The sequence below is a fragment of the Rhamphochromis longiceps genome, linkage group LG22, assembly GCF_057381845.1.
Source record: "Rhamphochromis longiceps isolate RC_006_pf linkage group LG22, R_longiceps_female_GT1.1, whole genome shotgun sequence".
NCBI classification, from domain to species: domain Eukaryota; kingdom Metazoa; phylum Chordata; class Actinopteri; order Cichliformes; family Cichlidae; genus Rhamphochromis; species Rhamphochromis longiceps.
The window spans coordinates 11,794,445-11,809,368 of record NC_140577.1 but is presented as its reverse complement, the minus strand read 5'-3'; the positions used below and the strand labels follow the sequence as shown (position 1 = coordinate 11,809,368).

At 39.9% G+C, this 14,924-nt stretch overlaps 1 protein-coding gene across 1 annotated transcript; it reads left to right on the top strand.

Moving 5' to 3' along the window:
• The first annotated feature begins 7,141 nt into the window (after window positions 1–7,141).
• tmem42b (transmembrane protein 42b) lies at window positions 7,142–14,037 on the top strand. The gene is made up of 3 exons (XM_085395855.1): window positions 7,142–7,444; window positions 8,758–8,904; window positions 9,187–14,037. Exons 1-3 carry the CDS (start codon window positions 7,268–7,270, stop codon window positions 9,331–9,333), a joined length of 471 nt encoding a protein of 156 aa, XP_085251981.1. The 5' UTR covers window positions 7,142–7,267; the 3' UTR covers window positions 9,334–14,037.
• The last annotated feature ends 887 nt before the right edge of the window (window positions 14,038–14,924 follow it).

Below are 14,924 nucleotides of genomic sequence, written 5' to 3'. Positions count from 1 at the left end.
CTGACCTCTGTCATCATTTTAGGTGGGGGAACTTGCACAATCGGTGGCTGACTAAATACTTTTTTGCCCCACTGTAGATGTAAAAAAAAAAGATTGTTGTTCAGTCTGTGCACATTTTGAAAGGTTACAGGGAAAACTAATGAATAACAAGGCTCAATTTAGAGATGGCTGTCAGAATTTGAATAACTGATGTATTACATCAGTGATCGTATTATTATTTAGATCTGTGAGCTTGGCTGTCCCTGTTCCTGGTACTTCTACATAATGTTACACTGCCAATCACTTTGTGCACCTATTCACACTCATAATCTGCATGTCCCTCAGCATTTTGCTCCTAGCAGATTCAGAGTTCAAATCAAAGCCATGTAATAACATAGAAATAGACAGACACAGTAACCTTCGTTTGCTCAGCCGACACTGCATGTTCAACGAAAAGTTGGATTAGATTAGCATTTTACATCATCTAATTGTTTCTGGCAACCATGAGAACTGAGATAATTTTGAGCCAGTTTGTTTATGGAGCATTTTATCTGTTTAGTGCAAACTTTGCTACCCACCAAGATGGCTCCATAAAATGTCTCTCTTATCTGATATGTAAAAAACCCTTATTGTTTCTGACAGCTCTTACTTTGGTTTTACTCTACCGTAATCTTAAAATTATGACATCATGTCATCTTGAGTCAAAACATTTTTCTCTTTATTTAATTTGTGAGTGAGATGTATAACTGAGTACAGCCTATATAAGTGGCATGCAGCAGTGCTCAGCTTGCCAAAAGATTGCATATGTTTGCACACCAGCCTGCATTATTCACAACCTCGCCACTAACTACTTAATGAACTAGAGGGGAGCTATTGACCCTGTATGCTGACAAGGTCAGCTGACTATGTTTATTCGACTGTGTGTGTATTTGTGTGTGTAAGTCAGACAGAAACAGGAAAGAGAAGCTAAAAGCAAAGGAGAGGGATTTTATTGGATCTCTGCCTTTGACCGAATATTTCACTGTATCTCTCTCCCTACTGCCTCTTTCCATGCACAGGTGTAAGATGAAGCCATGCATATTCATTAGGAGGCTTAGAAATAAGCCTGCGTGATGCTAAATATGGAGGCAGCACTTTGTATGATTCTTTTTAATACCAATACTTGTACAAGAATGAAGACAATTAAGACCAGGAAATTAACACAAATGTATCAGAGATGGCCTTCATAATATCAAAAATCCAGGTCCGTACATAACATATTTTAAGTGAAATTGATGAAATAACCTTCTGATAACCTTATCGCAACTAATTTAAAGCTCGTTAATTCATTGCTGTTAATGCAGTAGAGGGCATATAAAAGATAGATATAGCTTTTGTCTATGAAAACTGAATCTACTGCAGGTTTAAGGAAGTCTCTTCAGTTACAAAGGTGCATAAGTAAATGCCACAAACCAGCATTATTTCTAACTGCCAGCAGGGGGCAATTCCACTGGTTAAAAACCCCCCAAGAAAACAAACAGGTTTGCAGACACATGACCACTAACCATGTGACATTAACAAATCCGCCATTTTGGACGTGTGACCAAATGGTGAAATGTAGAGTCAAGTGAATAAAGCACCTAAAGACTGCTCCCCAACCATCTGGCAACCAACAATTGCAAGGAAAAAAATAGTATTATAATAATTGCAAAATTGACTTACAAACTGTTCAGTGATCCCCTGGCAACCACCTGTCACTAGGGAAAAATGTGTATTCCCCAGTCAGTTGGCAGAGAAATTCCATATGATTGTTCTGTTCTTTAGCATATTTTTGTGAACGGAAGTGACTGATTTACTGACTGGCCAGTGACAAACAACTCTCCAGGCTGTAGTGAAACTGAAAATTGCCACACAAATCAATAATGGAGTTTTCCTACAGAGTGAAAGTTGGGCCCTTTGGCTCAAGGGATTCACAAATATTTCACATGGACAGGACCTGAAAGATTTTTGATCCACCATGTAATACCATCTGGAAAGTATCTGGCTGGCAACAGTGCAAGATTTCACATATCAAAAAATGCCAGCACCTTAGGACCACTTTAGTCCTTTAGTCAGTACTGAAAACGCAAGCTGCAGCTGTGAATTCATTTTCTCCATCATGAAGTTAAACTATTTGCACATCATATATAAAAATCCCTAGTTTCCATGAAAAATTATTCAAAATAGAAAGGTAATAAAAAAAAGACACTTCAAAGACTTTTTGCTTATCAAATTTCATTATAATCTATTTTAGTCATCAATCGTTTGCCAGAGTTAAATGTCAGAGTTAAAGCCATTACACTAATGAACCCTACAGTTTGAAGACATACATATTTTTTCATTATTAGATCACCCTGGAGGACCGAAAGCATAAAAGGCGGACAAAGATACTAGACAGCAGCGGCAGACCTTAAGCAAAACTGTCACTAAGGCTCTCTGTGGGCTCAATTATCCCTCATTTGAACAGAAGCAGAAGGACCCCAATTAGTGGTCTAACTTGACACTTGTGTTTGTCAGAGGGGCTTCAGGCTGGAAACTCAGTATGAGAAGATTTTTGCTTCTAAGCCAAAAGGATGACTGTGTCAAAAGTCTAAATGTGATGGAGTGAGGACAATGGTTCCCCTGAAGCTTGTTTCACTGAAATCAATGCAGAGGACACCTTACTTGTCTTCTGCCTTGTCATTGCTCACCACTTTAATTTCCTCTTCCATGGGCAACAGGAAAACACACACACATACTGCATGCAAACTACACACACAAACAACCTGCACTGTTATGAGCTTCAGGTTTTATTACTGCCCATGTTTTGTGACTCTAATTTCCTTTGAGAACTCTATGATTTGCTTCTTAGCTAAATTCTTGTAAGCTAACATACAAAGGCACTGACAGCAGCAATGCTGTCATAATAACTTCTTTATGGAATAATCAAAATGTTATTACTTCCAAATGTCAAGATGGAAAAGCAATGGGCAGATGTGGAAACAACTTATCAAAGCATAAACAGTGAAAATAGGTTGTATTTCAACCTAATTGTTACCTGAATCAACAGCATGCAGGCAGCAAGTCAATGATTTACATCCACAGCAGGTTTGTAGTCGATGTCTATATTTCTGCAGAACACTAGAGACCTCTGCTGGCCAGTAAAGATGTGGTTGGGGAAGTTGTGCCAAGTAATGATGTAATTTTCCAGATTTATAAACAATGGCAACAGTAGACTTGGTCTTAGCAAAGTAGGCCACCCCAAACCTGTCCAGAACTGAGCTGAGTATGACGAGGGTAACACATAATTTCTTAGGAAATACCAGGTGATATGCTAAATCTTTTGCCAAATAACCATTTCAGTATGTTACAGATGGAAAGACGCAGGTTTAAATTAGATTAACGAAGACTGAGTGACGTTTACCTGCTTCACTACTTTAAAATCCTGCTATTTGTGGTTGCTGATTTACTGTCATGACTTACCACTTCATCACTGTTAATGTGTGTTTACACACATACACATTCAGAAGTGGTGGCACATTGGTGCAGCGTTTAGCACTATCACCTCACTCCAAAGGGGATCTGGGTTTGAATCTGCTGGCCGATTCCTTTCGGTGTGGATGTTTGCATGTTCTCTGGATTTCTCCAACAATCTAAAAACATGCTTGTAAATGTCTGTCTATATTATAGACAGACATTTATTATAAGTATATTATTGTTTTATTGACTTATTTATTTGTTACAGTTTTTTCTTAACTCTCTTGTATGAGAGCTTCAAATACGTTGTCAAAGGAGCCTTAAATCAGCTAAAATAGCTGTAATAATGATTTACTCTGTGATAAAATACATGATGTTGCTCATAGTGCAAGCAGTAGACTGTGCAGTCTGTTTTTGTTAGGTGACGGCTGTGTGCAAACAGGAATAGGACCCAAGATGCAGACTCCGGAGACAAACTTAAACCAAAACAGCTTTAATGCTGAACGTAAACATAACATAACTGGGAAAAACTGAACATAAACTAACACCGGTGGACTGGCAAAACACACAGCAAAATAAACGGTAGATCGCGACCCAGACACTAAGAAACACAGGGCTTAAATACACAGAGGGAGCAATCAGGAAATGAGTAACAGAAGGGAAACACAGCTGGGGCAAATCAGAACTGACGAGACCAAAGAAGCGTAACCTGAACACACTGAGAAAAGACGGAGACCTTCAAAGTAAAACAGGAAACACATAACACAGACTGAACAAAGACACAGACTCACATGCAGGCACTACAAAGGGAACAGAGACGTGGGAACAGGGCAGACACAAACACTGACTGAACACGGGGATATAGGAACTTAAGATACACATAGACGCGAACTAGACAAGGGGATGCAGGTGATAGGGGAGACAGAGCAACTAAAGAAGACAGAGACCTAAGCCATAAGACAGAACTCAAAGAAACCAAAAACTAGACAGTATAAATAATATCATAAACTCAAAAACCCTGGGTCGACGACCCAGGCATCCTAACAGTTTTAAGTCTAAATATAAGCTAGGTGACGTTTTCTTTTTGCCTCCCTGTAGTTAACACTGTGTTTGGTAAACTTTAATCACAGTAATTTAAGATATTTTTCCACATAAATAAGCTGGTTGCTTCATTTAATTATTATATCAGACAAATTAAAGTGTTGATGTTAAATTTAGACTAAACCATGCTGGCTTAGCAGAAGAAACCTCCACCTCTGCCTTAGACTAAAACTACTTCGAGTATTTTTATATAATTTCTCATGGTTAGACCACTTAAAGTGCATCTTAAAATTATTTTATATAAATAAATCAAACTTTTTTGTTGAGAAAACTTTTTAAAATACATAAGAAACGTAGAAATCAACCAGAACTACAAAAATAAGCTGGTTGCTTCAGTAACCTGAATTATCTCCATCCATCCATCCATTTCCTTCCGCTTATCCGGGGCCGGGTCGCGGTGGCAGCAGCCCAAGCAGAGAAGCCCAGACCTCCCTCTCCCCAGCCACCTCCTCCAGCTTGTCCGCGGGATACCAAGGCGTTCCCAGGCCAGCCGAGAGATATAATCTCTCCAGCCTGTCCTGGGTCTTCCCCAGGGCCTCCTCCCGGTGGGACATGCCCGGAAAACCTCACCCAGGAGGCATCCTTGTCAGGTGCCTGAACCACCTCAACTGGCTCCTTTCGATGTGGAGGAGCAACTGCTCTACTCTGAGCCCCTCCCGGATGGCTGAACTTCTCACCCTATCTCTAAGGGAGAGGCCAGCCACCCTTCGGAGGAAGCTCATTTCCGCCGCTTGTATTCGCAATCTCGTTCTTTCAGTCAATACCCACAGCTCGTGACCATAGGTGAGGGTAGAGGCATAGATCGACCGGTAAATTGAGAGCTTCGCTTTTACACTCAGCTCTCTCTTCACCACAACAGACCGGTACAGCGTCCGCATTACTGCAGCCGCTGCACCAACCCGTCTGTCGAGGTCCTGCTCCCTTCTCCCATCACTTGTGAACAAGACCCCGAGATACTTAAACTCCTCCATTTGGGGCAGGAACTTGTCCCTGACCCGGAGTGGGCACTCCACCCTTTTCCGGCTGAGGACCATGGCCTCAGATTTGGAGGTGCTGATTCTCATTCCCACCACTTCACACTCGGCTGCGAACAGTTCCAAGGCAACCTGAATTATCTTCACTGATATAATCAATTTTTGAATAACAGTGTCAATCTGTTGTACCATTTTACCAAAAGATCAGTATTTATTCAAATTTTGACTTTTTTTTTTCTTTTTTGAAAAGGTCATGTCTCCCTTCTTTGCAATAAGTCAATCAGTTGTAAGAGCAGACATCACACGTTCAAATGCATTCACCTACATTTGAAAGTAAAGTAATTACGGCGAGTTTATGCATCTCTGTTTGTGTTCTTTCTATTTCCCATGCACAGTCTTGTGTTTTACTATAAAGGCCAGGCAGTGTGCGCTATGCTGAGTTCACTACACTGGTGTATGAAGCACTGATTCATGCTGCTCCACATGAAAAGCCAAATTAATAGCCAAATGCAATGCTGACTGAATGGTCTCTCATCCATCTACAACCAGATGTTCAGCTGCAGAGTCCGATGAAGAGACGGACATCTGTCTGATGACTCTTGTCTCTATTACAACACTCTGATTAATACTCTCATTACAGACCCATGGATCTGAGCTGTTGCTCAATTTTCTGCCTCTAATTAGGAGACTCATTTAGTCTTGCTCTGGTTCCACCTCTCTTACAGGGTCCTCTCTCTATAAGGACCACCGAAGGACCATAAGTGACCAACACACATTCATACGCCTCTCACTCACTTAACTTATACCCTGTGTGGGTTAATGTAATGAACCTTTATACTGCAGCTCATCAGTATGCTAAAAGCAAACCAAGGTTTGTCCCTGGATCAAGTGGAGTCAGTGCTCTCCACCCACACTCAAGAACATTACATTAGTATTGACTGCCCTCTGCTCCACCCAGGATTTATAGTACAAAATAATGTGAAGGGACTTCAGTTCAAACTCTTCTTAACCTCACAATGTTTTAATAAAAAACTTAAGGCATGTATTCACTAATGTGGGATATATTATGTGATTTATACAAAAGTGTGACTTTACCTGTAATTGTCACTTCTCTTAACTAAAATAAAATGAAAAATAATATAAAGGAAATAGCCTTACTTTAAATATTTGTTGGTTTGGTATAAAAAATGGTATTACAACTTGCCTGATGGGGATTTAAATGAACATGTTTATGGAGACTTTGCATCCCTACAAGACTGAGAGTCCACTGCTTCCAAAAAGTTGTGTTTTTGTTGTAATTCCTTTACTGATTGTCCGAAATCTTGCCTCTATAATATACAACATGTTAAATAACAATTAAAAAGACTAAAACCAACTCTGAAAATAATAATAATAATAAATTAACTAAAAAAAAAACACCATGGAAACTAACTGAAGCTAGACTGACTTAAAAACTAAGAGTCAAAATGATATAAATATAAAAAATAGATAATACGAAACTAAAATATCGGAACTAATATTACGGAACTGCAATTCCCAGAATGCCTCGGAGAGCCACGGCCATGAGTTGTGTGACTGCCACCGGACGGCTGTCGATGGAAAGTGCAGGAAAACGTGCTCAGTGACAGTCATACAAGCATGCACGCAGCTCAGCGCCGACCAGCTTCAGCAGCAGACATGTAAAAAGATGGATTAGAAAATAATGTCCCTCGCCTATCATCACCATCATCACCACTACCATGTTCCCGGGAGTTTTCTATGCACTGCTGGCGGGTTTCCTCGGGGCCGTGGCGTCGTCCTCGGCCAAACTGTCGCTGGGAGCCGACTACCTGAAGGGTGTCTGTGAAACCGGACTCCGGACATGGGGAGAACAGCGGAAATTCAGACAGGCGGACGAAACTACCGCCTGTGACCGGGTGAGGCATTGCCGCAGTTAAACTCGCTTTAATTATTAACACAGTGAGGGTGAATAATAATGCTCGCCTGCGAGCGGGGTGATTTCTCACGAGGGAAGTTAGGGGGGTTATCCCCGCCCGCCTCTCCTCACCGCCTCCCTCAGCATCAGCACCATCTGCGGCATCACACTGGGGGAGCCCGCGCAGGCAGCGGCGCGCTCGTGGCGTACCCGCGCCCCCGAAGCACACCACTACAGTTACTTGTATTTAGGCGTTGTTTTATTCTATAAGCGTAAAAATTATCTCTGCGTGTAGATAATAAGCTGAACGGCTGGTATCTGATGGTGAGGATGTCAAGTTTTTCTGTGAATGACCTTCAAGCTGCCTACATACGTCACACAGTGATGTCAGAAACATCTGCAGGCGGCTGTCTGAAGCCTTAAACTGTAGAAACGTGGAAAGCAGCGACCCCGATACGTGATTTAAGGCACAAATGAATTGACAGAATTGCAAATTAGGATTGCAGGTGGATGCAAAGCGTATGTAAAGGCTGTTACTTTGCACCACGAGATTTGCCACAATGCACTGTGAAGCTTTGGAAAGTAAATGTTAGAACTAAGTGACTACCTTTGGCCACTGGCCCCTCTATGAGCATGATACTGCTGGACGTTTCTTTCTGTTAAAAGGGAGTTTTTCTTTCCCACTGTCGGGAAAGAGCTAGGGGTCTCTCTCATTGTTGGAGCTCTCAGAGAGTGCAACTTCCCCCGAAGGGCATGGGCTGTACAAAGAACTTTGATGTTTTATGACGTTTTTATTCCAATATGATGACATCAACCCGTTATGGCATCAATGTGACGTTGTTGGACTTTGTATTGGAAAAAGTGTGTTGTGCAGCTCTCTCCGTCGCCTTTCATATAGCACATTACTCGATGTGGTTGCTTGAAATTTTTTTTACAAGGTTAACTTTGACCGTGGGTGCTAACCATGAAGGTGAAAGTCAAATGTTAGCCAAACTAGGTATCCATGCTGCCCAATACCTAGTACATTGTTGTGATATTTAAAGATGATCAAAAAGAAATTGTGGGTAATATAAAATTTTAATTTCACATTTGGTGTGACCTTGACCCAATTTTCACAAAAATGAAATCAGTTATGAGTATATACCATCACATTAATTTTGAAAATGATATCTTGAAAACTGTGGACACTAGACCACTAACAAACAGAGAAACACACAAACAAAAAAACTGTGCAGATTAGATACTTCCTCCCTTCAGTGGGGGAGAAAAATTTGTCAAGAGCATCTTTAATAAGTTTCTTCTCTCGTCTTTCAGCTTCATATCCCTCTGAGGCTGCTGTGTGGCGGCCTGCTTTTCACCTGCAATGCTGTGATGTGGACCTTCCTTGCCAAAGCACTCAGGTATTCCTCGTCCTCCACCCGAACCACTGTGACCACCACTGCCTCCAACTTCATATCTTCCGTAAGTGACGATCTGTCTCTTATAGCTCTTACTTCATGTCCTCTGAGTGAAATCCTTTACATCAGACAGTAGAGGGTGAAAATATTTTCACGTTGACCTTAACGTCCTTCCTTCTTATGTAACCTGATTTATTTTAGAAAATAGGCTAGACTGTATTCAGAAATAACTTGTCACTGTGATTTATGGCTCTTCATTGTTAAGCTCAGCAGGGATATTGGCCATTAGGGCACCTTTATTGGCAATTTGTTTCTAAAAACAGGCATGATGTTTTTTTCTTTGCAGGCTTTCCTGGGCCAGCTGATCTTTGGGGAAGCCCAGATAACATTGTGGTGGGTTGGGATCTCTCTGACCTTCTCTGGTTTGTTGGTACTGCAGAGGGTTTCGCCGCAGGATGGACAACAGAACACGGTTGCCAAAAAAGATGAATAATGTGACCTGTCTCTACCAGCTGGCTGTGGCTTGTGGTCTGTTTTGGCAGACATCTTCTCTGACTTCAGAGCCAAAGAGCAGTAAAATCTGAAACAGCAGTTGAATTTAAAGTGTTTTCTTCTTTAATCTGGGCACACCTGGAAAAGTTATTATTCCACTTGCTAAAGAGCAAGTAGAAATAGTTGTTTTCTTCCAGTCATATAACAAAATTCAGTTTCACCTGTTTAGCCTAAAGTGAAATTATTAATCAACATACTTAAAAAAAGATTGCTTTATTGAAATCAATATCTGTTTTACAGGTTGCTGTTTGTAGCCCTGCAGGATGTAAAACCCTGCTGGTTCAGCTGTGGTGCAGCCTTGTTTAGCCCTTTCCTAAAATCAGAGGAGATGTTGGCTTTCAGACAGTCAAACCAGAGCACATCCAAAGTCTGGCTAGTAGAGACAAAATAATGGATGGCTAAGTCTGAAATCATCTCTGTCCACAAAGAAGAAGCAAAAATTATACTAGCTTTACATTACTTTTTGGAAAGTCAACAATAGCACAACAGCTTCTGAGCTAATGTAAAATGTAAAAAGGAAGATAAATAAAAAGGTTGTTAGATATTTTGGGAAATGCATCTGTTTGATTTCTTTTTGAGAGTTACATGAGAAGATTGATACCACTAACATGTCTTTAGAGACATACTTTATGAAGCCTCATCTGGCATAATTTAGTCTGACTGGAAATCAAAGGGTAGCTGGCCTGGCTCAGTGTCAAGATAACCAAATCTCCTTTTAAACACATTTTATTTAAATAATTAATGCATTATGTCATGTTTGTGTAATATATTCACAAACAGAACTGCAAAAATGACATTTATTGTCTTTGTAGGTCAATATTTGTGAAACTACTTTCTAACTAAGGGTAGTGACTTCCTTCCTGATAAAGGGAGTCATTAAAACCAAGGTGTTGATTTTACTCTTTGGTTTTTGACACAGAACACAAGCTGGGAGTTACTAGATTATTAGGGGAAAAGTGATTGGAGACCATAAATGACCAAAATTATTTTAACTGTGCTATAAACCTGCGATCTTGTTGCCTTTGAAACAGTTGCTTCAAAGACGGAACTGAGTCTGTGATCATTTGCAGTTGCTGTCTTCAGGCAATAAGAGCAACTCTGCTATCAGTTTGCTATTGAATGGGTCCAAATTGGCAACTACATGCGACCTGTTGTGGTAATCCAATGATTAAATAAATTGGTGAAAATTTGCAAATCTGTTGCCATCTGCATATACAGAAAAATCACATTAACTACTTGCACTCAGAGTCCAACCAGAATCTTGTAGATTTGAAAGAGAAGTTCCTCCACAATTAGTAATGTAGTTACTATAGGACAGCAGTATAACTGTAAAGTGACGTAGGTGCTTATCAACCTTGCTTTTCTAAGGAATATAACCAGAAACCACCCAGTTGGCAACTAGTTGAGTTGAGATGACTAATGCAAAGAGACATGGCAGACAAGTTGCACTCATCAGCACAGACAAACTCAGATTGATTGCATCATGTTGGCAATAATATTTTCAAACCCTTGTCAACCTGTCTGAGAGCAGTTGCTGTCACTCTGAGTCAGACTCCGATTTTCTGGAGACAGGTTGCCTCCCACCAGGCAACCTGTGCAATTGTCTTGCAACTGAGAGTAACTGCAGAGACTGAAAGTGTTAGATGCTCAGTCTCTGAGTGACCAGTTGGTTGCCACAACTAGTCATCTGGCAACAACCAATTTTTCCCAGGTGCAAGTAAGTCACCATCATATTTTACTCTAGTGTGACTGAGCCATTAGACAGACTTTGTCCACCACCATTAACTGTATAGACATGAGAGTAATCAATCTTTTCATCTGGCTGTCTGCAGGAAAGGAATAGATACATTACTGTAAATGGAAATCTTTATAGGAAAACTCAAATAATACAGAAGGATAATTTAAGAATTTCTGCACATATTTGATTTCCATGTGTCATCATTAGCAATGGACAAATAACATCTTCTGCTCTGTGCATCACTCAGCCTGTGCATTAGGTATTGTATTCCAAAAAGCTCTCTTAATTCTCCCATTTCCTTAAGTTACTAAGACACTCACCACAACATCCAGCACCAACATTGCATTTTATGCATGCTCAAGGCAATGTTTTATAAGTGAAGTCCTTAGCTAATGAAGTGTGCTTATATTTTCACAAGTAATAATGCTTCTGATGTAGCACTCAAAGGCTTATCCCCCCGAGAGGAATTCTCTCTCTGCCTGAATTTATTTATTTTTATCTGCCTTTCTTGACAGCTTGAACCTTAACCTCGAGATATGAGCATGACACATATTTTGATTCAGAGGCAGCTGATTTTCGATTTCATGATAGATGTGTGCATATTATCAAGAGGGCCTGAACTCAGATAAATCACACCAAAGCATCCTCCTGCATCTACAATCCACTCAGAATCAGAGTGACGTCCCCTTTGTGAACCGCTTCATTAAACTTGTGACTTAAGTGTCCCCCGCTATCTCTCCAGTGCCAGGCCTTGCGATTGCCAGTTTAGCTTCTTTGACCTGAATTTAAATTCTCATATTAGTCTGTCGCACATCTTGAATAATAATTCATTATTTCTTTGGGCTTCATAGACATCTCTGTTCGCTAACAGCTTCCATCAACATCTCTGGATGAGTCGGTGAGAGTGCAATAACGTATTTTCTCATACACTGTGACGTGTGTTACGGAGGGAGCTGTGAACATTAATAAATGAAGAGAGAAAATGTCAATATATGCTACCAGAGGGAGGTTCTCTTAGTATAATCAGCTACAGGGATTTGCCTGAACAAGACATCAAAGGCTGCTTTAATGAACAAATCACATTTTGCTGTTGTTTGGATACATATCATAATATAAATGCATAATGGTAGCTATGGTACTTGTCTGTAGTATCTCACAGCAGTAACGCACAAATATATCAAATGTCCTTCCAAGTGCTGCTGTGAAGGTTTTGTACCATGTGATTTGCATCCCAGTTAATGTGACTGCAGTGAAAATGTGACTATAATATTATCTTCTCATATTCAAGGCACGCCGAACAATATTTCATAGCAGGGATGTACATGAAGCATCATCAGGTGTTTATGCCTCAATGTTTTGCTTTAATTTAAAAGTAACAGTAAGATATTTTAACAGGAGCCTGATGAGATCATTATACCACTCTGTAAAAAAGCTTTAAGTGGTCAGCAAGACTAGAAGAGTGCCTATATGCTAAGTTAAGCTAATCAGTAACTGTTAGTTAGCTTAGCTCACCAAAAATATTTTAAATGGACTGTAAATACCAATACATTTGAAATTACAAGCTAAGCTGTTGGTTAGCCTAAGACTAAAAAGACTAAAAAGAAGATTGCTAGTAAATAACAATTCGATTTATATCCTATGCTAAGCTAATCAAGTAGCTAACCTAGTTAGTTAGCTTAGCATGATTTAAAAATTGTTACATAAATCCATATGCCAAACCATTTACAACCTAACCTAAACTAACCAGCTTGCAGCTGGCATAAAGACTACAAACGGCTGCAAGCTAATTTAGATAACATCAGTTCTTAAAAATGTCAAACTCATTCATTGTCTGATTAGTATCAGTGTTCAGAGACTTTGCTTCTAGACCCCGTATCATAATGACTTTACATTTTTACACCTAGAGAGTTTAAATGTTAACAAAGTAATATGTCAGTGAGTTTTAGAGGGGTCTTTTTGATAGATCCTCCTTCTCCCATTTGCAATCTTAATGTTAGGCCTATCTATGGGGTTCTTGGCTGTGGTAATGATCTCATCTGGCTCACAGCAAGAAATTAAATGCTGATGTATTTCTTTAATCTGCCTTTAATATCTGCCTGGCTTTTCTCCAGTTAACGGCATGATATGGGAAACCATGTTCCTGTGAAGCCACTCTCACTGTAAGATAAGCATCCAGAGATTCTGCAGTAGCAAAAAATTATAGCTTTGTGAGAGCAGCATGGTATTGAAGTGGCATGCATTTCTATCCGTGGGTGTCCAAAGTGTTTAGAAAATCACTATAGTAGGGCTTTGACCTGACAAGCTGCATGTCACAATGACAAGTTAATATGCTGCACTGCAAGAAAACTAAAATGGTCTTAAACAGTGTTTAACTTGGTAGCTCCGTAATGCAACTATATGATGCAGCTGTTGAACCCAAATGATAATAGAATGGGTCATTTTCTGGTGATTTCACTACAGGCAAGATGCTGCATTCTGCATGCTCTATCCAGGCAGCTCTTTGATTTAAAACAGAATATTTCAAATAGTGACAAAACATGACTCTTCTACTGTGTGCTGGAAATTGTAGAGTTCATGTTTGAAAACAAGATAAGGGGAGCTCACTGAAGACCTGAAGGAAAACAGACTGATTTTGTGTCTGTTGTACTCCGGCTCCTGCTATAAGCAGCTCAGTCATCGCTTTAATCTGAAAGCTGCTACACCAAAATATTTCTTCTCATGTTCAACTTTTTAATATGCATTGAGACAGTTTGATTAGATTGCTCTGATATGAATCATTATTAAAATGCATTACAGATTATGTGGAACAAACATTTGTAAAAGTGTAAATATATTGTTAATATAGAAAAATGTGTAAAGTAAGAACTCCATTGAGAGAAGTCCCACCCAACCTATTAAACATCTCATCTAACAAACGGATTGTTGACTCATTACTGTGTTGTAGTAAGATGCTCTTTGTAAATCTGAAGCTCTGCTGTTTCCGGTTAATTCACATTGAATGGGAGTGTACGTTTTCATGAAGAGAAGAGGAAATTCAACCACAGCAGTGTCCGATAAAAAACAGCATTACTGTTGATAATGGGGCTGGAGAAAGTGCTGTCCTTGAGCTAGTTTACATCTAATTACACAATGAGATGTGTGCTCTGTTAGACTGGCCTCCTTTCTTTAAGTAGTCTTGTTCCAGTAAAAATGGAAAACAGCCCTTCATGAAATCTGCAAAAGTACGCTCAAAACTTAAAGGCAGCAACCATTCAGATTGTGATTCAATGGATGTGATTCATCCTTTGAAGGTTTTGAAATGATGAAAATCTGTAATTCTACACAGATTGCACAAATTGAGGTCTCCTTCCTGTCAAAAGGGAGTTCTTCTTTCACTTTTGCAAAGTGCTGCTAATGAAGAACTGTCTGATTGTTGGGAGTTTCTTTCTAATATGTTAGAGTCTTTACCTTATTATACATTATAAGTCAGCAGTCCCCAACCTTTTTTGCGCCACGGACCGTTTTATGTCCGACAATATTTTCGCGGACCGGCCTTTAAGGTGTCGCGGGTAAATACAACAAAATAAAACCATTACCGGTACCAACCAAAAGAAAATTTACTTATAATTCATGGGAAAAGACCCAGGGAAACAGATTTAACGATAAAAACTGACAAAACCCTTGAAAAACATAAGTTTCACAGCTAAGCCTCAACTCTATCGGCCCGGTACCAAACGACTTACGGAACCGACCGCTGTTATAAGTGCCTTGAGCTGACGACTGTTTTAAGTTGGCGCTATATAACAATAGGGGAA